This window comes from Acanthochromis polyacanthus, chromosome 12 (genome assembly GCF_021347895.1).
Source record: "Acanthochromis polyacanthus isolate Apoly-LR-REF ecotype Palm Island chromosome 12, KAUST_Apoly_ChrSc, whole genome shotgun sequence".
Taxonomy (NCBI): Eukaryota; Metazoa; Chordata; class Actinopteri; family Pomacentridae; genus Acanthochromis; species Acanthochromis polyacanthus.
Window position 1 is genome coordinate 34,428,489 of NC_067124.1, and position 20,744 is coordinate 34,449,232.

The 20,744-nt window shown below is 36.9% G+C and overlaps 2 protein-coding genes across 7 annotated transcripts in view; one reads left to right on the forward strand and one right to left on the reverse strand.

The window, feature by feature from the left end:
• The window catches only part of si:ch211-269k10.4 (uncharacterized protein LOC100150242 homolog), a 45,089-nt gene that overhangs the window by 13,919 nt on the left and 10,426 nt on the right, over positions 1 to 20,744 (forward strand). The window contains exon 1 of one of the 3 annotated variants that reach the window (XM_051957075.1): positions 718 to 774. The exons of 1 other annotated variant lie outside the window; for it this stretch is intronic. The gene's annotated coding sequence lies outside the window, so the exon portion shown is untranslated. Of the gene's footprint in view, positions 1 to 717; positions 775 to 12,733; positions 12,780 to 20,744 lie in introns of those variants that run through there. One more of the 3 variants, XM_051957076.1, reaches the window with a different exon arrangement.
• LOC127536491 (uncharacterized) lies at positions 10,465 to 20,001 on the reverse strand. Of its 4 annotated transcripts, none has more exons than XM_051957069.1 (7): positions 18,255 to 20,001; positions 18,007 to 18,172; positions 17,743 to 17,835; positions 11,648 to 11,704; positions 11,258 to 11,383; positions 11,036 to 11,152; positions 10,465 to 10,931 (listed from the first exon to the last, which is right to left on the reverse strand). In XM_051957069.1, the coding sequence occupies exons 1-7, from the start codon at positions 18,425 to 18,427 to the stop codon at positions 10,902 to 10,904; spliced, it is 762 nt and encodes a 253-aa protein (XP_051813029.1). In that variant the 5' UTR covers positions 18,428 to 20,001; the 3' UTR covers positions 10,465 to 10,901. The 4 variants fall into 4 exon arrangements, with proteins under 4 accessions (XP_051813029.1, XP_051813031.1, XP_051813032.1 ...); XM_051957071.1 differs by lacking the exons at positions 11,036 to 11,152; positions 11,258 to 11,383; positions 11,648 to 11,704 and adding exons at positions 17,020 to 17,136; positions 17,242 to 17,352; positions 17,585 to 17,641 and having other exon boundaries at positions 18,255 to 19,994; XM_051957072.1 differs by lacking the exons at positions 11,258 to 11,383; positions 11,648 to 11,704 and adding exons at positions 17,242 to 17,352; positions 17,585 to 17,641 and having other exon boundaries at positions 18,255 to 19,525.

The window sequence follows — 20,744 nt, forward strand, 5'->3', positions numbered from 1 at the left end:
AGAAAATGTAGGAGTCTGATTGCATAGCACCACACCTTTCCATCTACAAAACAGCAGAACTTACTCCAAGAGGTCTAGGTTTCCCCCTGACAACAAAGAGCTTGTAGGAGTCTTTGAACACACAGTGGAATTTTTCTGGCATCAGCTGATCCTCCCGAAGACCCAGACCTCCGATGGGAATAGTGATGATCATGGACTCATCACACACGAACGTCTTCCTCACCATCCTCCTGTGACCGATATCAAAGACCGTTAGAGCAGCTTCTGTCAGTGAAGATCAGTTGTTGAGGTTTGCAGCAACACCAGTAATACCTTTTTTTTCTTTACTTTGCTCGATTCAGATCTGAAATTCTCTGCTTTCTCAAATGAGTTCGACAAGGAAATGGCACAACACGCCAACAGTCGTTGTCTCCTCCCTCCCTCACCACCAAACACCCCCCCACACACACACCACAAAATGCTTGCATGCAAAGTGGTTTGACCAACATTTACAACTGTTAACATCTAATATTTTAACTTATTTATGTTAAAAACACATACTAAGTTACAAAAACAGTTAATTTTCAGCTGGAAATACCATAAAATACAACACATAACAATGAGGAAATAAGCTCTGAACATAATAATCTCACAGAGACTGCTACCAAAGTGAGGAAGTTCAAGTGTGTGAAGACCTCATCTATCAGTATTTTCAGGGAAGTGGAAATCATGCCTGAAGAGCAAGACACTTGTTTGAGGCAGAGGGTGAAATAGAATCTACTCAAGCCAAACACAGTAAGAATGATTTAAAATTCTATTATTTTGAACTGAAAACAGTTTTGTTTAACACAATTGAAATACAGAATGTAATATTATGAGCATTTTAAAGCCTTTATAAGACAGTATTTGTATTTATAAGTCTCTCTGTATGTTAAATATCTGAGAAACGGTGTGTGAATTAGAGCTGCATCTGTTTTGTGTTATTATACTTGGTGTCAAGTTGCCTGAAAAAATAACTAGATCATTTAATGCATTACTATGTTATGTTAAAAGATCTTTTGTATTTATCTTTTCGCTTGATACGAACATCAATGATTTTTCCCTGTGTATCAGTCTGTTACTGACCGGTAGGAATCTTTTATCGTCTGCAAATATAGATTTGTCTTTCATAAAATTCATAAACTTTATGTTTTTTTAAATATTTTGTTCCTGTTTTCGATTTTATAATGACAGAATATATAAAGGTATGGGAACTAAGTACATGAGGGCTGTCAAAGTATTTCAAAATGAAAGGGGAAGCTAAAATTGCATCTGCTTTTTACAATTATGCTGCAGTCGTAGGATCTTTGTGGTAAAGATGAGTAAGTCTAAGAAACAAGTCAAGCTAAGTTTTGTCCCAGTTTATGTTGTAAGACAAACCTAGGTCCCTGAATGTATAAAGAATGATGCAACACAGAGTTAGGAAAGGCTCCATTTTCTCTCAAGTCTAATCTGTGTACTGAGTTTGTACAAAGATGTGATTAGTTCAGTCTTCACTTTTGTGGACTGGATTGCCTGTTTACAATTTCTTACTAAACAACAAACAAGCTCTGCACCAGAAAACATAATTGTATAATGCAAGGTATCAACCATATATGGCAAAAAAATGGAAAAAGTAGAAATACCAGAACAATGTACAACAACTTCCTGAAATGTAATGCAACAACCTTAAATTATCATCTTTCTGAATCAAGTTTTTTTTTTTTAAAAAAACCTTCATTTCCACAAATTTTATACTGCACTATGTATTTCACATTTTCAGTTCACTCAGTGAACTTTTTAAGACAGCATTTGTCCCATGTTGATGTTAAAGGACAAATAATTCACTCTCAGAAGGATTTTTTTCATTAATTATTCTGCAATAAGGAAAACAGCTATCCCTTCAGATCTGAGAAGCATCATGGCCTGTGCTGATGTTGACATGGACATCGACGACTATGAGAATCCAGATGAAACCCACCAGAGAAACCCTGATGTTGACATGGACGTCCACGACTATGAGAATCCAGATGAAACCCACCAGAGAAACCCTGATGTTGACATGGACGTCCACGACTATGAGAATCCAGATGAAACCGACCAGAGAGACCTGCCAATAATGCAGCAGCACCAGGCTTCAGCGATGAGGCCAGATAACAAAGAACCACTGCATGACCTGCTGCAGAAACAGCCGGCTGCATTGGGGGTAAGAGAATCAAAGCAGATCTGGAAGTACAGCATTGTCAGCTGTTTTAACTCTTCTGTATCTGGTTGTAATGAACATCTTTATGCCGATGATGCTCCTGTATATTGTAAAGTGAATACTTCACAAGTTTATTCTCAGTAGGCATAAATGAGCTCTAAATGCAGATGATATGATCTTTGGAGGTGCTGATTCTCATGTCAGCTGCTGAGCACTCAGCTGCAAAGATCTGAAGGTCACAGTCTGAAGTCCACAGTACCACATCGTTCACAAAAAGCAAAGATGCTGCACTGTGAGATCCTCTCCATGAAAACCACAAACAGGATCAGGAGACCAGCAGCAGCCCTGGTGGAGTCCAACACATACAGTAAATGTAAATGAGTTTGTGTCAAACATGCAAACACTGTCACGGCTTAGCGGGTCAGACCCGAGCAGAGAGCCACACTACCAAGGCTGGTTGGAATGAGAATGTGCTTTATTGTAAGGGGGTGAATGGTGGCTCGGTGGGGGGAAACCAGGGTGCAGGAGCGGGGAGCGGCTGGTGTAGTGGGGGGCTTGGCCAGGTGGGTCTGGAGGCTCCAGGAAGAGACGAGCAGCAGTCTTGCTGCTGTGGGTTTCCGGGTGGTTGGGAGGGAAGCAGGTCGGGGGGTCCAGGCAGGAACGGGGGGTCCAGTGAGGGGGAAACCGGTGACGAACGGGTTGGGTAGAGCCGGAGGGGAAGTAGGACGGCGGGGATCCCGGACAGCTGGATCTAGGCGAGGAGCAGGAGAAAACAGTGTAAGAGACCTTTCAAACTCAACAGATTTAACAGGAGGCTACAGAGCGAACTGACTGTGAGGTCTTTGTTCAACAATCTGGCAGGGAGTGGAAGGATGAGCCGGTTCTTATTGCAGGTTGTGTAATCAGTAGAATGGCCATCAGCTGTCCAGGAGCTGTAGAGGTGGTTGATTGCCTGAGTGGAGTCAGCTGGGAAGCCAGACTCCACTCAGGCACCGAGCTGCAGGAGGAGAGACAGGGGTAGAGGAGCAGATGGGAGACAGAGGGAGCATGAGAGGGAGAGAGGAGTATGAGAGGAGCAGATGGGAAAAGGGGTATTTGGGATGTCAGGTGGGGAAGGACGGGGGTGAGGAGGGAGCCCTGACAAACACAGCTCTCACTCCGATTGTACAAGGACCGAATAGCTTTTAACAACCATCCTGGTACCCCATTCTTCTGCAGTACTCCCCACACAGGGTCCCTCAAGGGACACAGTCATAAAACTTTTCCAAATCCACACAAACGTGTGGACTGCCTGGTCAAACTCCCCTGATCCCCTCAGCAGTTCTGCAAAGGTAAAGAGTTGGTCCACTGTTCCACAGCAAAGATGGAATCTGCTTTCTTTCTCCTGAATCCAAGGTTCAAGTATTGATCGGAGCATTCCTTACAGCACCCTGGAGTAATCTTTCCACAGGAAGACTAAGTATTGTGATACCCCAGTAACCTGAGCACACCCTCCAGGTCCCCTTTCTAAAAACAGAAAAGACCACCCTGGTCTGCCACTCCACTGGCACCAACTCTAATGACCCTGTGACACGGAACGTAAGTGTCAGCCAAGACAATGCAACAATGTCAAGAGCCTTCATCCTCTTGGGTCGATTCTTGTCCACATCTAATGAGGATTTTATTGACTACCTCAGCAACTTCCACCACAGGTATGCTTCTGTTGCCACCAGGTAATCAGCTGACAGTTCTGCACCTCTCTTTATCCAAGTGTCCAAGACATGAGACCACAGATCTGAGGACACAACTCCAAAGCTGATCACTGAGCTTTTGCCTAAGGTGCTCTGGTACTAGTATACTTAGGAGAGACCTTATCCTCCAAGTCAATGGCAACTCAGTCATTACCCATGTGAGTGTTGATGTCCCCTAGTAGAACTTTGGATTCCCCTAGCAGAATCACTTGTAGGACACCACCATGTAACTCACCGTCGTCTTGCAGCTAGATCTCCAGAAGATCATCCTGGCCAGGGCCTGAGATCTTTCTGCATGGAGTTTGTATGCTCTCCCTGTGCATGCCTGGGTTTTCTCCGGGTACTCTGACTTCCTCCCACAGTCCAAAGACCTGATGAAGTTAGCTGATAATTCTAAATTGCCTGCAGCTGCTGTCCAGGGTGTCCCCTGCCTAAGTCAGCTGGGGTAGACTCCAGCCCCCTTGTGACCCTAATGAGGACTGAGCGGTGTATAGATAATGGAGAGATGGATGTTTTTCTAAGTATGTTTAAAAATGATCAGATGCTCTTACTAGCCTTAAACTACATGTATTATTGTTGCATTCAGGATTTGTGAGATAATGTTACTGCGCTTTTCTGACACTGTTCAGTTATATTAGCTAGGCGCTTACTGCAAACAAATAAACACACTTACATCTACACAACAAGTGGATGTTTCTGCATTCTGTTAGTTCTCATTATGAACATAAATTCTAAATTTGTACTATTTAGTGCAAATATTCAAAGAATCTAGTTTATACTGAGGACTGAACATGCTTCACATCTTATGTTTTGTTCTTATTGAGCTGTGAACACATTTTTTTTTGCCTTTGTTTGTTGGTCAGTTTCTGCAGATGATGAGCGGCCTCATCAGCGTTGGATCGGGAATTCTTTTTTCAATAATCTTTGACATTGGACAGTCCTTTTTCTCTCTGTTCAGAGTCTCCCAGCTGACTGGAGTACTTGTAAGTCTCTGCTCAAGCAGGCATGAAAACATGAAAACTTTGCGCAGCATTAACGTACATGAAATTATAGGCTGCTTTCTCCTCCTCCACAGTTCTTCTTTGCTGGAGTTACTTGCAACCTGTTGTTCATATATCCAGCATTACTGACTGTAAGTAAAATAAATTATACATCTGCAGGTGGAAAAGGTGATTATTTGCTCAAAGATTACTTGATTTTTTGTTACAGGCATCCCTCGCTATTAACTGTGGATGCATCATTGCAGCTGTTGTTGCAGTGTGTCTGATAAGTGTCGACCTGGCTCACTGGAACCCAGAAAACCACGAGCATTTGAAGGTAAAAAAACATGACAAAATGATACACTAGTCCTTTATAATAGGTTATAAAAGGTATATGTTTTAATCGAAATAAATGGTTTATTTAATGGTAAATAAACCTTAAACAATGATGCTTGTGCTCCAAACAGATAGAGGTGATGGAGCTCTGTGTGTTGGGCTATGAAGTCTTCCTCTCTGCAGTCCTCTGCATCTGGTTCTCTAAGGAGAAACGTGCAACATCCAACTGATGAAACTGCAAAAACTTTTTTGAGAAGGACATTGAGGATTTATACTTCAAATGAACCATATATATACATATATATACATACATATATATACATATATATATATATATATATATATATATATAAAGAGTTTAAGCAATGCATGTTTTTTGTGTGTGTTTTTCTACAACCAGTGTCGCTTTTTCTTGTGTCTCAGTCACTTATGTTGAAGCTAAAACCTCTGCTGCACAGCCCGGCTGTGGTCTGCGTTTAATGTTTGACTCAGACAAAGAACACAAGACTTGTAGAAAGCAAATGTCAGTGTGATGAGACCCTCTTTTGACCAGTGACCATAAATTTTCACATTAAAATGCAGCTTCATTTTGAATAAATGCATTGCCACAGACAAGAGAAGCTTGTAATTTGAACTCTTTATAACTGCTATTATTATTAGCACAGAATACCCCCCACACACACACACACAACTGTTAACACCTAAATTTTTTTACTTATTTATACAAAAAAACATACTAAGTCACAAAAACGGTTTACTTTCAACGAGAAATAAAATAAAATAAAACATATAGCAATGACAAAATAAGCTCTGAACATTATAACCTCACAGAGACTGCTACCAAAGTCAGGAAGTTAAAGTATGGGATGACCTCATCTGTCAGTATTTTCAGTGAAGCGGAAATCATGCCAAAGAGCAAGACACTTGTTTGAGACAGAGGGTGAAATAGAATCTGCTCAAGCCAAACACAGTAAGAATGATTTAAAATTCTATTTTTTTTTGCACTGAAAACAGCTTTGTTAAACACAATTGTAATACAGAACGTAAAATAATGAGCATTTTAAAGCCTGTATATTAATGTGTTTGTATTTATAAGTCTCTCTGCATGTTAAATATCTAAGAAGCGGTAAAGTATATGTGAATTACATCTGCACCTGTTATTTGTCATTATACTTGATGTCAAGTCGCCTGCAAAATGAATTGGATCATTTAATGCATTACTATAATACATAAAAATATCTTTTGTATTTCTCTGTTTTGCTTGATGAGAACTTCAAGAAGTTTTCATCATCAATCAGTTATTGATCGGTATGAAGCTTTTATAATCTGCAAATATAATTTCTCTTTCATAAACTTTATGAAAACATTATTTACATTTTTTGTAATATTTTATTATTATAGTTATCGATTTTATAATGACATCATATATAGAAAGCATGGGAACTAAGTACATGAGGGCTGCCAAAGTATTTCAGAATAAAAGGGGAAACATTGCCCCTGCTTTTTATAATTATGCTGCAGCAGTAGCATCTTTGTGGTGAAGATGAGTAAGTCCAACAAACAAGTCAAGCTCAGTTTTGTGCCAGTTTATGTTGCAAGACAAACCTAAGTCCCTGAATGTATAAAGAATGATGCAACACAGAGTTAGGAAAGGCTCCATTCTCTCTCAAGTCTAATCTGTGTACTGAGTTTGTGCAAAGATGTGATTAGTTCAGTCTTAGACTTAATGTCGGTCAGGAAGTATATGAATCTTTTACCACCTGCAAATTGAATATCTCTTTCATGCATTATTACATGAATATTATTAATGTTAACCCTTCATATTTATCTGTTTTGTCTAATGCAAGCTTGAAAGATTTTATATTGTGTATGAGTCAGTGAATGTATGAATTTTTTATTACCATTTGAACATATACATTTCTCTTTTATAAACTCCGCTGATATATTTTTTGTAAAATCTTATTCACAATTTTCAATTTTACAATGGATTAACACATGAAAAATATGTGACATAAATCAGAAAAAGTCTGAAACCAGAAAAGCCAAACTGCAGCTGCCTTTTACAACAACAACACAATAGCAGCTCCTTTGTAGGGAAGAGGAGCAACTCTAATAAACAAGTCAAGAGAGATTTTGTGTTAATTCTTGTGGCAAGACAAATCTAGGTCACTTATTGTATGAAAACCAGTAAGAAACAGTGCTAGGACAAGCTCAATATTCTCTTCTAATCTGTGTATTGGGTTTGTACAAAGATGTGATCACTTCAGTCTTCACTTTTGTGGACTGGATTGCCTGTTTACAATTTCTTACTAAACAACAAACAAGCTCTGCACCAGAAAACATAACTGTATAATGCAAGGTATCAACCATACATGGCAAAAATTTAATAACAGAAATCCCAGAACAATGTAGATCGATAGATCGATAGATCGATAGATAGATAGATAGATAGATAGATAGATAGATAGATAGATAGATAGATAGATAGATAGATGGATACTTAATTTATCCAGAGGGAAATTCAAGAAATGTACAACAATTTTCTAAAATGTCAGACAATAACCTTAAATTAACATCTTTCTGTCAGCAAGCTTTTTTTTTTTTTTTAAAAATCTTCATTTCCACAATTTTTATTCTGCACTATGTATGTGTTTCAGATTTTCAGGTCATTCAGTGAACTTTTTAAGACAACATTTGTCACATGTTGATGTTAAAGGACAAATGATTCTCAGAAGGAATTTTTAATTAATTAATTTGCAATAAAGAAAACAGATCAGAGAAGCATCATGGCCTGTGCTGATGTTGACATGAACATCGACGACTACGAGAATCCAGATGAAACCGACCAGAGAGACCTGCCCATAATACAAGATCATCAGGCTTCAGCGATGAGGCCAGATAGCAAAGAACCACTGTATGACCTGCTGCAGAAACAGCCGGCTGCATTGGGGGTAAGAGAATTAAAACAGATCTGGAAGTAAACAAATAATCACACTTACATCTACACAATAAGTGAATGTTTCTGTGCTCTGTTTTTCTCATTATGATTATAAATTATAAATTTGTACTGTAAATTTGTCTAGTTCATAAGGAAGATTGAACACGTTTCACATCTTGAGTGTTGCTCTTATTGAGCTGTGAGTGCATATTTTTTTGCCTGTGTTTGTTTGTCAGTTTCAGCAGATGACTATTGGCGTCCTCAGCCTTGGAATGGGAATTATTGTTTCTATAACCACTGACATTGGACAGTCCCTTACCACTCTGTTCAGAGTCTTCCAACTGACTGGAGTACTTGTAAGTTTCTGCTCAAGCAGGTATAAAACTGTGAAAATGTCTTGTAGCATTAAAGCACATTAAACTGTAAGCTGCTTTCTCCTCCTCCACAGTTCTTCTCTGCTGGACTTATTTGCAACCTGTTACTCATATATCCGGCATTGCTGACTGTAAGTAAAACAAATAAATGTACTTCCAGGTGGAGAAGGTGATAATTAGTTCAAAAATTGCATGACTTTTGTTACAGGTATCCCTTGCTATTAACTGTGGATGCATCGTTGTAGCTGTTGTTGCAGCTTGTCTGATCAGCGTTGACCTGGCTCACTGGAATCAAGAAAACGATACGTTTTTAAAGGTAAAAAAATGATAAAATGATATACTATCACTAAGAACAAAATCATTGTGCAATCAACATTTATATTTTGGAACAGAAAAATAATGTATATTTAATGATCTTTGTACCTGAAGCTGTCGCAGGTGCTGGAGCTCTGTATGTTGGCCTTCGAAGTTTTCCTCTCTGCAATCCTCTGCATCTGGTTCTTTAAGGAGAAACGCTCAGGATCCAAATGATGAAACTTTTGAAGTTTTCTGAGAAGAAAGCTGAGGATTCATACTATAAATGAAGTGTGCCTATACATATATGAAGGAAACGGCTGTATACTGTTCCTTTAAAGAGTTTAAGCAATGCACATTCTTAGTGTGTGTTTTTTGCAACCATTGTGGCTTTCTGTTGTGTCTCAGCCTCAGTCTTATTTTGAAGTTAAAACCTCTGCTGCACAGTCCGGCTGTGGTCTGCGTCTAATGTTTGTCTCAGACATAGAACACAAGACTTTTAGGCACTCCTTTGACCAGTGACCATAAAAAGTCACTTTAAAATGCAGCTTCATTTTGAATAAATGTGATGCCACAGACAAGAGAAACTTGTACTTTGAACTCTTTATTATTACTATTATTATGAGCACAAAATATTTCTTTTAAGTGAAATCACAGGAAAAATATAAGACAATATTTAGATATTCCTAAATGAAGCAGTCTTTATTTAAGCAACAGGAAACTTAGGAAACTGGCATCAATGTGAAGAGTCATTTATACAAAATTAAGTCAGCAGAGGGTCTGAAAAGATTCTAATTTGTCCAAACACCCAAAACTAGTCTTTCGAACTTGAGACAATGTCACATATTTTGTTCAAAAGAGCTCTAAAATTTATTGTCAAAAAGGCTTTTAAATAAAATAAATAAAAGAAAATGTAAATGCAGGTCTGGTGTTTCAGTTAGGCCTACACCCAAACCTACAAAATACTCTTCACTTTTGACTTATTAAAGGTTCTTCCCACAACCTCTTCTCTAAATAAACAGCTGTTATAGGTTCCTCAAGGAAACTCACAATCAAACAGGCTTCCTTAAGGCTCTCTTGATTTTAAGACAACATGCCATAAAGAAAGATTCAAACCATATTTCCATCTAAAATATTGTCCTTTATAAATCAGACGGACTTTATTTGCATTTCAGTTAATAGGATTTATCACAAAGGGCTTTTCAGAGCAGCCCGTGCAGAGACTTTAACATGAGTGTAACTTCCTCTGATCTCAATCAAAACACGTGTAGCTTGAAGCGACCGTAGATGAGATGAACGTATTCTTCTTGTGGAGACCATAAAGAATAATATCACAATCCTGAGATCCTTTTTTAAGAATGTAAAAGTTTATGTCTTACTTTAAATTCCATTTTTATTTTGTATATCAAAGAAAATGTTTTTTTTTCACTGATATCAAACATACAGTTTCTGCTTTGATCATTTGTGTAGACGGCCTAAGAAGAGTGCATATTATATATTTAAATATATTATTTAAAATATAATATGAAATATATTTGTAGTCAGGTGTTGCATACAATAAAGGAGCATAATTTTCGGTCAATAAAAAGACAAATTAAACCAAGACAAAACAGTTGCCTTTATTAATATGTTCAAGAAAAGATGTGCAATGAGACAATGCATGCTAAACAAAACCAATAAACAGCAGTAGTCAGGTAAGAAATGGATCATTACAACTAAACTTTTCAAATACAATCTAAACTGCAACACATTTGGAGACTACAGCTTTCTGCACAAATGTGAAACAGATGAGCAACACGTTACTGGGTTCATATCGATATCACAGCTATTATAAGATTACACAGAACGCATTATAAACAGGCAATTCTACATCTGTATTTGGGCAGTCATGCATATCAAATACAAGCAGCTTGTTATGTATTTTTCAGATATTTCTGACACAGAAACGACAAAAACTTTGACAATCTTTGTCCGTTGCATGCTTAAGAGTGGATAACATCATCAGGCTGGTAAACATACGTGCAGGTTGGTTGTTGGTTTGCATCAAATTCAGTCTGCCCGTTTCAGCAGTATGGTGGGCTACAGAACAAACAAAGAAAAGAAAAAAGACTATTATACCTGTTGTAAAACATTTTATTGTACTTACATGTAGCTGCCGCATGTGTATGAAGAAAATGACATACCAGAGTGTTGAAATGTGATCTGCACACAGCTTTACTCAACCAGTAGATCAAGAACAGGGCTATTAAGTTTTCAACAACCAGCAGACTCATTATCAGTCCTCTGACTCCTTCATTCAGCTATAAAATGAGAAAAACAAAGTTAAAGTACATAAATATATGTCTGCTGAATTAATGTAAAGAGCCACTTTTAACTCAATCAGTGGTGATGTTGTTTTAATGTACCTTGGTGTGATAAGGATAACCAGGATAAAAAGGACCATGACCGAAATGGAAAACAAGCACGTTGAGACAAAACGCTGCAAGTGACCAGAAAAAGCCGATAATGTTCAGAGAGAAGGACAGCTTTGCCTGGAGGGTGAAACAACAGAGTGGTTAAGTGCTTTGTTCAACTATCAGAAAAATTTTTCTTGATCTTGGTAAAATTATTCCTCTCAATACTGATGAGAAAACCTCAAAAAATTTCAAACAAAAAAGCTGTCAGAAACTGTAAAAAATGATTATGCAAGTCTTCCTGAAACGATACAAAAGTCAAGAATTAGTCAAGCTATAATTAAAGAGACAGCAAATTTTCTTTATGCAAACAAAATCCTCATTTTTAAAGATAAAACTCACCACATGTATGTTCGAATATTTCCCTGCAGCGTACGACAGCATGCCAGACACCAGAAACTACCAAAATGATCAAGCATATCAGTTGTTCTACATGAAAACATAACAAATTCAATGTACCAATGAGACTTTTGAAAAGTTTTTGAAATAGTTTTCTTACCACAACACTTGGCAGAGTGAACATTTTGGTGATGTAATCTGCAAAACTCACTCCAAGAATGAAAAGAAAGATACCAGCAATGGCTTGGACTGCCTTGTAAAAAACAAAAAGAGAACATGTTAATCTAAGAACAATAGAAAATGCAGAAATCAGAGAAAATCCGTGTGAGAATGTTGCAATTTTTGTTGTAAATTCAAAACAGAAAATGTAGGAGTCTGATTGCATGGCACCACACCTTTCCATCTACAAAACAACAGAACTTACTCCAAGAGGTCTAGGTTTCCCCCTGATAACAAAGATCTTGTAGGAGTCTTTGAACACACAGTGGAATTTTTCTGGCATCAGCTGATCCTCCCGAAGACCCAGACCTCCGATGGGAATAGTGATGATCATGGACTCATCACACACGAACGTCTTCCTCACCATCCTTCTGTGACAAAGATCAAAGACCGTTAGAGCAGCTTCTGTCAGTGAAGATCAGTTGTTGAGGTTTGCAGCAACACCAGTAATACCTTTTTTTCTTTACTTTGCTCGATTCAGATCTGAAATTCTCTGCTTTCTCAAACGAGTTCGACAAGGAAATGGCACGACACGCCAACAGTCTTTGCCTCCTCCCTCCCTCACCACCAAATACCCCCCCCCTCACACCACAAAATGCTTGCATGCAAAGTGGTTTGACCAACATTTACAACTGTTAACATCTAATATTTGAACTCATTTATGCAAAAAAACCAAAACAAACACATACTAAGTTACAAAAATATTAATTTTCAACTATAAATACCATAAAATTTTAACAATGAGGAAATAAGCTCTGAACATAATAATCTCACAGAGACTGCTACCAAAGTGAGGAAGTTCAAGTGTGTGAAGACCTCATCTATCAGTATTTTCAGGGAAGTGGAAATCATGCCGGAAGAGCAAGACACCTGTTTGAGGCAGAGGGTGAAATAGAATCTACTCAAGCCAAACACAGTAAGAATGATTTAAAATTCTATTATTTTGCACTGAAAACAGTTTTGTTTAACACAATTGAAATACAGAATGTAATATTATGAGCATTTTAAAGCCTTTATATGACAGTATTTGTATTTATAAGTCTCTCTGTATGTTAAATATCTAAGAAACGGTGTGTGAATTAGAGCTGCATCTGTTTTGTGTTATTATACTTGGTGTCAAGCTGCCTGAAAAAATAAGTAGATCATTTAATGCATTACTATGTTATGTTAAAAGATCTTTCGTATTTATCTTTTCGCTTGATACGAACGTCAATGATTTTTCCCTGTGTATCAGTCTGTTACTGACCGGTAGGAATCTTTTATCGTCTGCAAATATAGATTTGTCTTTCATAAACTTCATAAACTTTATGTTTTATTTTTTGTAATATTTTGTTCCTGTTTTTGATTTTATAATGACAGAATATATAAAGGTATGGGAACTGAGTACATGAGGGCTGTCAAAGTATTTCAAAATAAAAGGGGAAGCTAAAATTGCAGCTGCTTTTTACAATTATGCTGCAGTCGTAGCATCTTTGTGGTAAAGAAGAGTAAGTCCAACAATCCAGTCAAACTAAGTTTTGTGCCAGTTTATGTTGTAAGACAAACCTAGGTCCCTGAATGTATAAAGAATGATGCAACACAGAGTTAGGAAAGGCTCCATTTTCTCTCAAACCTTAAATTTCCGTCTTTCTGTCAGCAAGCATTTTTTTAAAAAAAAAATTTCATTTCCACAATTTTTATGCTGCACTATGTATGTGTTTCACATTTTCAGGTCACTCAGTGTACTTTTTAAGACAGCATTTGTCCCATGTTGATGTTAAAGGACAAATGATTCACAGAAGGAATTTTTAATGAATTAATTTGCAATAAAGAAAACAGATCAGAGAAGCATCATGGCCTGTGCTGATGTTGACATGGACGTCCACGACTACGAGAATCCAGATGAAACCCACCAGAGAAACTCTGATGTTGACATGGACGTCCATGACTATGAGAATCCAGATGAAACCGACCAGAAAGACCTGCCCATAATACAAGATCATCAGGCTTCAGCGATGAGGCCAGATAGCAAAGAACCGCTGCATGACCTGCTGCAGAAACAGCCGGCTGCATTGGGGGTAAGAGAATCAAAGCAGATCAGGAAGTAAACAAATAAACAGACTTACATCTACACAATAAGTGAATGTTTCTGTGCTCTGTTTTTCTCATTATGATTATAAATTAGAAATTTGTACTGTTTAGTGCAAATATTTAAAGAATCTACTTTATGCGAGAGATTGAACATGTTTCACATCTTGACTGTTGCTCTTACTGAACTGTGAACACATTTGTTTTTTGCCTGTGTTCGTTTGTCAGATTCTGCAGATGATTTTCGGCCTCCTCAGCCTTGGAATGGGAATTTTTGTTTCTATAACCACTGACATTGGACAGTCCCTTACCACTCTGTTCAGAGTCTTTCAACTGACTGGAGTATGCGTAAGTTTCTGCTCAAGCAGGTATAAAACTGTGAAAATGTCTTGTAGCATTAAAGCACATTAAACTGTAAGCTGCTTTCTCCTCCTCCACAGTTCTTCTCTGCTGGACTTATTTGCAACCTGTTACTCATATATCCGGCATTGCTGACTGTAAGTAAAACAAATAAATGTACTTCCAGGTGGAGAAGGTGATAATTAGTTCAAAAATTGCATGACTTTTGTTACAGGTATCCCTCGCTATTAACTGTGGATGCATCGTTGTAGCTGTTGTTGCAGCGTGTCTGACAAGCGTTGACCTGGCTCACTGGAATCAAGAAAACGATGAGTTTTTAAAGGTAAAAAAATGATAAAATGATATACTATCACTAAGAACAAAATCATTGTGCAATCGACATTTATATTTTGAAACAGAAGAATAATGTATATTTAATGATCTTTGTACCTGAAGCTGTCGGAGGTGCTGGAGCTCTGTATGTTGGTCCTCGAAGTTTTCCTCTCTGCAATCCTCTGCATCTGGTTCTCTAAGGAGAAACGCTCAGGATCCAAATGATGAAACTTTTGAAGTTTTCTGAGAAGAAAGCTGAGGATTCATACTATAAATGAAGTGTGCCTATACATATATGAAGGAAACGGCTGTATACTGTTCCTTTAAAGAGTTTAAGCAATGCACATTCTTAGTGTGTGTTTTTCTGCAACCATTGTGGCTTTCTGTTGTGTCTCAGCCTCAGTCTTATTTTGAAGTTAAAACCTCTGCTGCACAGTCCGGCTGTGGTCTGCGTCTAATGTTTGTCTCAGACATAGAACACAAGACTTTTAGGCACTCCTTTGACCAGTGACCATAAAAAGTCACTTTAAAATGCAGCTTCATTTTGAATAAATGTGATGCCACAGACAAGAGAAACTTGTACTTTGAACTCTTTATTATTACTATTATTATGAGCACAAAATATTTCTTTTAAGTGAAATCACAGGAAAAATATAAGACAATATTTAGATATTCCTAAATGAAGCAGTCTTTATTTTTAAAAAAACAACAGGCAACTGAGGAAATTGGCATCAATGTGAAGAGTCATTTATACAACATTAAGTCAGCAGAGAGTCTGAAAAGATTCTAATTTGTCCAAACACCCAAAACTAGTCTTTCAAACTTGAGACAATGTCACATATTTTGTTCAAAAGAGCTCTAAAATTTATTGTCAAAAAGGCTTTAAAATAAAATAAATAAAAGAAAATGTAAATGCAGGTCTGATGTTTCAGTTAGGCCTACACCCAAACCTACAAAATACTCTTCACTTTTGACTTATTAAAGGTTCTTCCCACAACCTCTTCTCTAAATAAACAGCTGTTCCTCTTCTCTAAATAAACAGCTGTTATAGGTTCCTCAAGGAAACTCACAATCAAACAGGCTTTTGTAAGGCTCTCTTGATTTTAAGACAACATGCCATAAAGAAAGATTCAAACCATATTGCCATCTAAAATATTATCCTTTATAAATCAGACAGACTTTATTTGCATTTCAGTTAAATAAGATTTATCACAAAGGGCTTTTCAGAGCAGCCCGTGCAGAGACTTTAACATGAGTGTAACTTCCTCTGATCTCAATCAAAACACGTGTAGCTTGAAGCGACCGTAGATGAGATGAACGTATTCTTCTTGTGGAGACCATAAAGAATAATATCACAATCCTGAGATCTCTTTTTAAGAATGTAAAATGTAAAAGTTTAAGTCTTACTTTAAATTCCATTTTTATTTTGTATATCAAAGAAAATGTTATTTTTTTTACTGGTATCAAACATACAGTTTCTGCTTTGATCATTTGTGTAGACGGCCTAAGAAGAGTGCCTATTATATATTTAAATATATTATATAAAATAGAATTTTAAATATATTTGTAGTCGGGTGTATAATTGCATAATTTTCAGTCAGTAAAAGACAAATTAAACCAAGACAAAACAGTTGCCTTTATTAATATGTTCAAGAAAAGATGTGCAATGAGACAATGCATGCTAAACAAAACCAATAAACAGCAGTAGTCACGTAAGAAATGGATCATTTTTTAAAAATGTACAATTCAAATGTTAAGATTTTGTTGATTTTGACACATTGATTGCCCAGAAATCTTGGTAGGAAAAGCCTCACTTTCATTCAAATCTATATTTAATTAAATTTACATTTAGTCCAAAGAAGAGCAACACTGAACTCCTGCCTGCATGTGTTTTTTTTTTTTTTTTTTACAACTTTAAATGCCGTGCCCATCATAAAGACATGAGAAAGACAAACTTTTCAAATACAATCTAAACTGCAACACATTTGGAGACTACAGCTTTCTGCACAAATGTGAAACAAATGAGCAACACGTTACTGGATTCATATCGATATCACAGCTATTATAAGATTACACAGAACGCATTACAAACAGGCAATTCTACATCTGTATTTGGCCAGTCATGCATATCAAATACAAGCAGCTTGTTATGTATTTTTCAGACATTTCTGACACAGAAACAACAAAAACTTTGACAATCTTTGTTCGTTGCATGCTTAAGAGTGGATAACATCATCAGGCTGGTAAACATACGTGCGGGTTGGTTGTTGGTTTGCATCAAATTCAGTCTGCCCGTTTCAGCAGTATGGTGGGCTACAGAACAAAGAAAGAAAAGAAAAAAGACTAATATACCTGTTGTAAAACATTTCATTGTACTTACATGCAGCTGCCGCATGTGTATGAAGAAAATGACATACCAGAGTGTTGAAATGTGATCTGCACACAGCTTTACTCAACCAGTAGATCAAGAACAGGGCTATTAAGTTTTCAACAACCAGCAGACTTATTATCAGTCCTCTGACTCCTTCATTCAGCTATAAAATGAGAAAAACAAAGTTAAAGTACATAAATATATGTCTGCTGAATAAATGTAAAGAGCCACTTTTAACTCAATCAATGGTGATGTTGTTTTAATGTACCTTGGGGTAAGGATAAGGACCAGGACCGAAATGGAAAACAAGCACGTTGAGACAAAACGCTGCAAGTGACCAGAAAAAGCCGATAATGTTCAGAGAGAAGGACAGCTTTGCCTGGAGGGTGAAACAACAGTGTGGTTAAGAGCTTTGTTCAATTACCAGAAAAAATTTTTCTTGATCTTGGTAAAATTATTCCTCTCAATACTACTGAGAAAACCTCGAAAAATTTCAAACAAAAAAGCTGTCAGAAACTGTAAAAAATGATTATGCAAGTCTTCCTGAAACAATACAAAAGTCAAGAATTAGTCAATTAGTCAAAATCATCATTTTTAAAGATAAAACTCACCACATGTATGTTCGAATATTTCCCTGCAGCGTACGACAGCATGCCAGACACCAGAAACTACCAAAATGATCAAGCATATCAGTTGTTCTACATGAAAACATAACAAATTCAATGTACCAGTGAGACTTTTAAAAAAGTTTTTGAAATAGTTTTCTTACCACAACACTTGGCAGAGTGAACATTTTGGTGATGTAATCTGCAAAACTCACTCCAAGAATGAAAAGAAAGATACCAGCAATGGCTTGGACTGCCTTGTAAAAAACAAAAAGAGGACATGTTAATCTAAGAACAATAGAAAATGCAGAAATCAGAGAAAATCTGTGTGAGAATGTTGCAATTTTTGTTGTAAATTCAAAATAGAAAATGTAGGAGTCTGATTGCATGGCACCACACCTTTCCATCTACAAAACAACAGAACTTACTCCAAGAGGTCTAGGTTTCCCCCTGATAACAAAGATCTTGTAGGAGTCTTTGAACACACAGTGGAATTTTTCTGGCATCAGCTGATCCTCCCGAAGACCCAGACCTCCGATGGGAATAGTGATGATCATGGACTCATCACACACGAACGTCTTCCTCACCATCCTCCTGTGACCAAGATCAAAGACCGTGAGAGCAGCTTCTGTCAGTGAAGATCAGTTGTTGAGGTTTGCAGCAACACCAGTAATACCTTTTTTTCTTTACTTTGCTCGATTCAGATCTGAAATTCTCTGCTTTCTCAAACGAGTTCGACAAGGAAATGGCACGACACGCCAACAGTCTTTGCCTCCTCCCTCCCTCACCACCAAACACCCCCCCACACACACCACAAAATGCTTGCATGCAAAGTGGTTTGACCAACATTTACAACTGTTAACATCTAATATTTGAACTCATTTATACAAAAACCACATACTAAGTCACAAAAACTGTTAATTTTCAACTATAAATACCATAAAATACAACATGTAGCAATGAGGAAATAAGCTCTGAACATAATAATCTCACAGAGACTGCTACCAAAGTGAGGAAGTTCAAGTGTGTGAAGACCTCATCTGTCAGTATTTTCAGGGAAGTGGAAATCATGCCAAAGAGCAAGACACTTGTTTGAGGCAGAGGGTGAAATAGAATCTGCTCAAGCCAAACACAGTAAGAATGATTTAAAATTCTATTTCTATTTTTTTTGCACTGAAAACAGCTTTTTTAAATACAACTATAATACAGAATGTAAAATAATGAGCATTTCAAAGCCTGTATATTAATGTGTTTGTATTTTTAAGTCTCTCTGCATGTTAAATATCTAAGAAACGGTAAAGTATATGTGAATTAGAGCTGCACCTGTTTTGTGTCATTATACTTGATGTCAAGTCGCCTGATAAAAGAATTGGATCATTTAATGCATTACTATGTTACATTAAAATATCTTTCGTATTTCTCTGTTTTGCTTGATGAGAACTTCAAGAAGTTTTCATCATCCATCAGTTATTGATCGGTATGAAGCTTTTATAATCTGCAAATATAATTTCTCTTTCATAAACTTTATGGAAACATTATTTACATTTTTTGTAATATTTGATTATTATAGTTATCGATTTTATAATGACATCATATATAGAAAGCATGGGAACTAAGTACATGAGGGCTGCCAAAGTATTTCAGAATAAAAGGGGAAACATTGCATCTGCTTTTTATAATTATGCTGCAGCAGTAGCATCTTTGTGGTGAAGATGAGTAAGTCCAACAAACAAGTCAAACTAAGTTTTGTGCCAGTTTATGTTGCAAGACAAACCTAAGTCCCTGAATGTATAAAGAATGATGTAAGACAGTTCCAGAAAAGACTCCATATCCTTTCAAGTCTATTCTGTTTATTGAGTTTGTACAAAGATGTGACTAGTTCAGCCTTAGACTTAATGTCGGTCAGGAAATATATGAATCTTTTACCACCTGCAAATTTAAATATCTCTTTCATGCATTATTACATGAATATTATTAATGTAAACCCTTCATATTTATCTGTTTTGTCTGATGCAAGCATGAAAGATTTTATATTGTGTATGAGTCCGTGAATGTATGAATTTTTTTTTACCACTTGCACATACCGGGCTTTGCAAAAGTTCTGTTACACTCGGTTTCATGATCTTTAGAGACGTTTACATGTCGGAGTGAAAATTTCCATTAAATAAACTGAAAGTTCTACCTTATAGGCAGGTGTCCTTAATACAATTTTTTTTCTCCGGTGAAGTTGTATCAAGATGGAAGTCAAAAGAGTTGAGATATCTGCTCTCCTTTGTGCTGAGCATCAGCCGGATGATCGTCCACAGAGTCGCGGAGAGGCTAAAGAATGGTGAAGATCTTTCAGGTCTTCACCATTCTTGAAAGATCACTGAAAGATCTTCACCATTCTTGAGCCTCTCTGCGACTCTGTGGACTGTCATCCGGCTGATGTTCAGCTGCTTGGCTCTGTCAGACCTGTTGTGGCCAGCATGAAGGAGAGCAGATATCTCAACTCTTTTGACTTCCATCTTGATACAACTTCACCGGAGAAAAAAATTGTATTAAGGACACCTGCCTATACGGTAGAACTTTCAGTTTATTTAATGGAATTTTTCATTCCGGCAAGTAAGATCACGAAACCGTGTAACAGAACTTTTGCAAAGCCCGGTATACATTTCTCTTTATAAACGCCACAAAGATATGATATATTCACAATTTTCAATTTTACAATGGATTAACACATGAAAAATATGTGACATAAATCAAAAAGTCTGAAACCAAAAAAGTCAAACTGCAGCTGCCTTTTACAACAACAACACAATAGCAGCTCCTTTGTAGGGAAGAGGAGCAACTCTAGTAAACAAGTCAAGATAGATTTTGTGTTAATTCTTGTGGCAAGACAAATCTAGGTCACTTTTTGTATGAAAACCAGTCCAACACAGTGCTAGGACAAGATAGATAGATAGATACTTAATTTATCCAGACGGAAATTCAAGAAATGTACAACAATTTTCTAAAATGTAAGACAATACCCTTAAATTTCCGTCTTTCTGTCAGCAAGCATTAAAAAAAAAAAAATCATTTCCACAATTTTTATACTGCACTATGTATGTGTTTCACATTTTCAGGTCATTCAGTGAACTTTTTAAGACAACATTTGTCATATGTTGATGTTAAAGGACAAATG

Excerpts from the sequence above, each read along its gene's own strand:
- LOC127536491 (XM_051957069.1), bottom strand. The coding sequence starts at position 18,427 with ATGTTGGTCAAACCACTTTGCATGCAAGCATTTTGTGGTGTGTGTGGG. Across the intron at positions 11,705-17,742 it reads TCACTCTGCCAAGTGTTGTG|TTTCTGGTGTCTGGCATGCT; the intron begins GTAAGAAAACTA and ends TCATTTTGGTAG. Across the intron at positions 11,153-11,257 it reads GTTATCCTTATCACACCAAG|CTGAATGAAGGAGTCAGAGG; the intron begins GTACATTAAAAC and ends CTCATTTTATAG.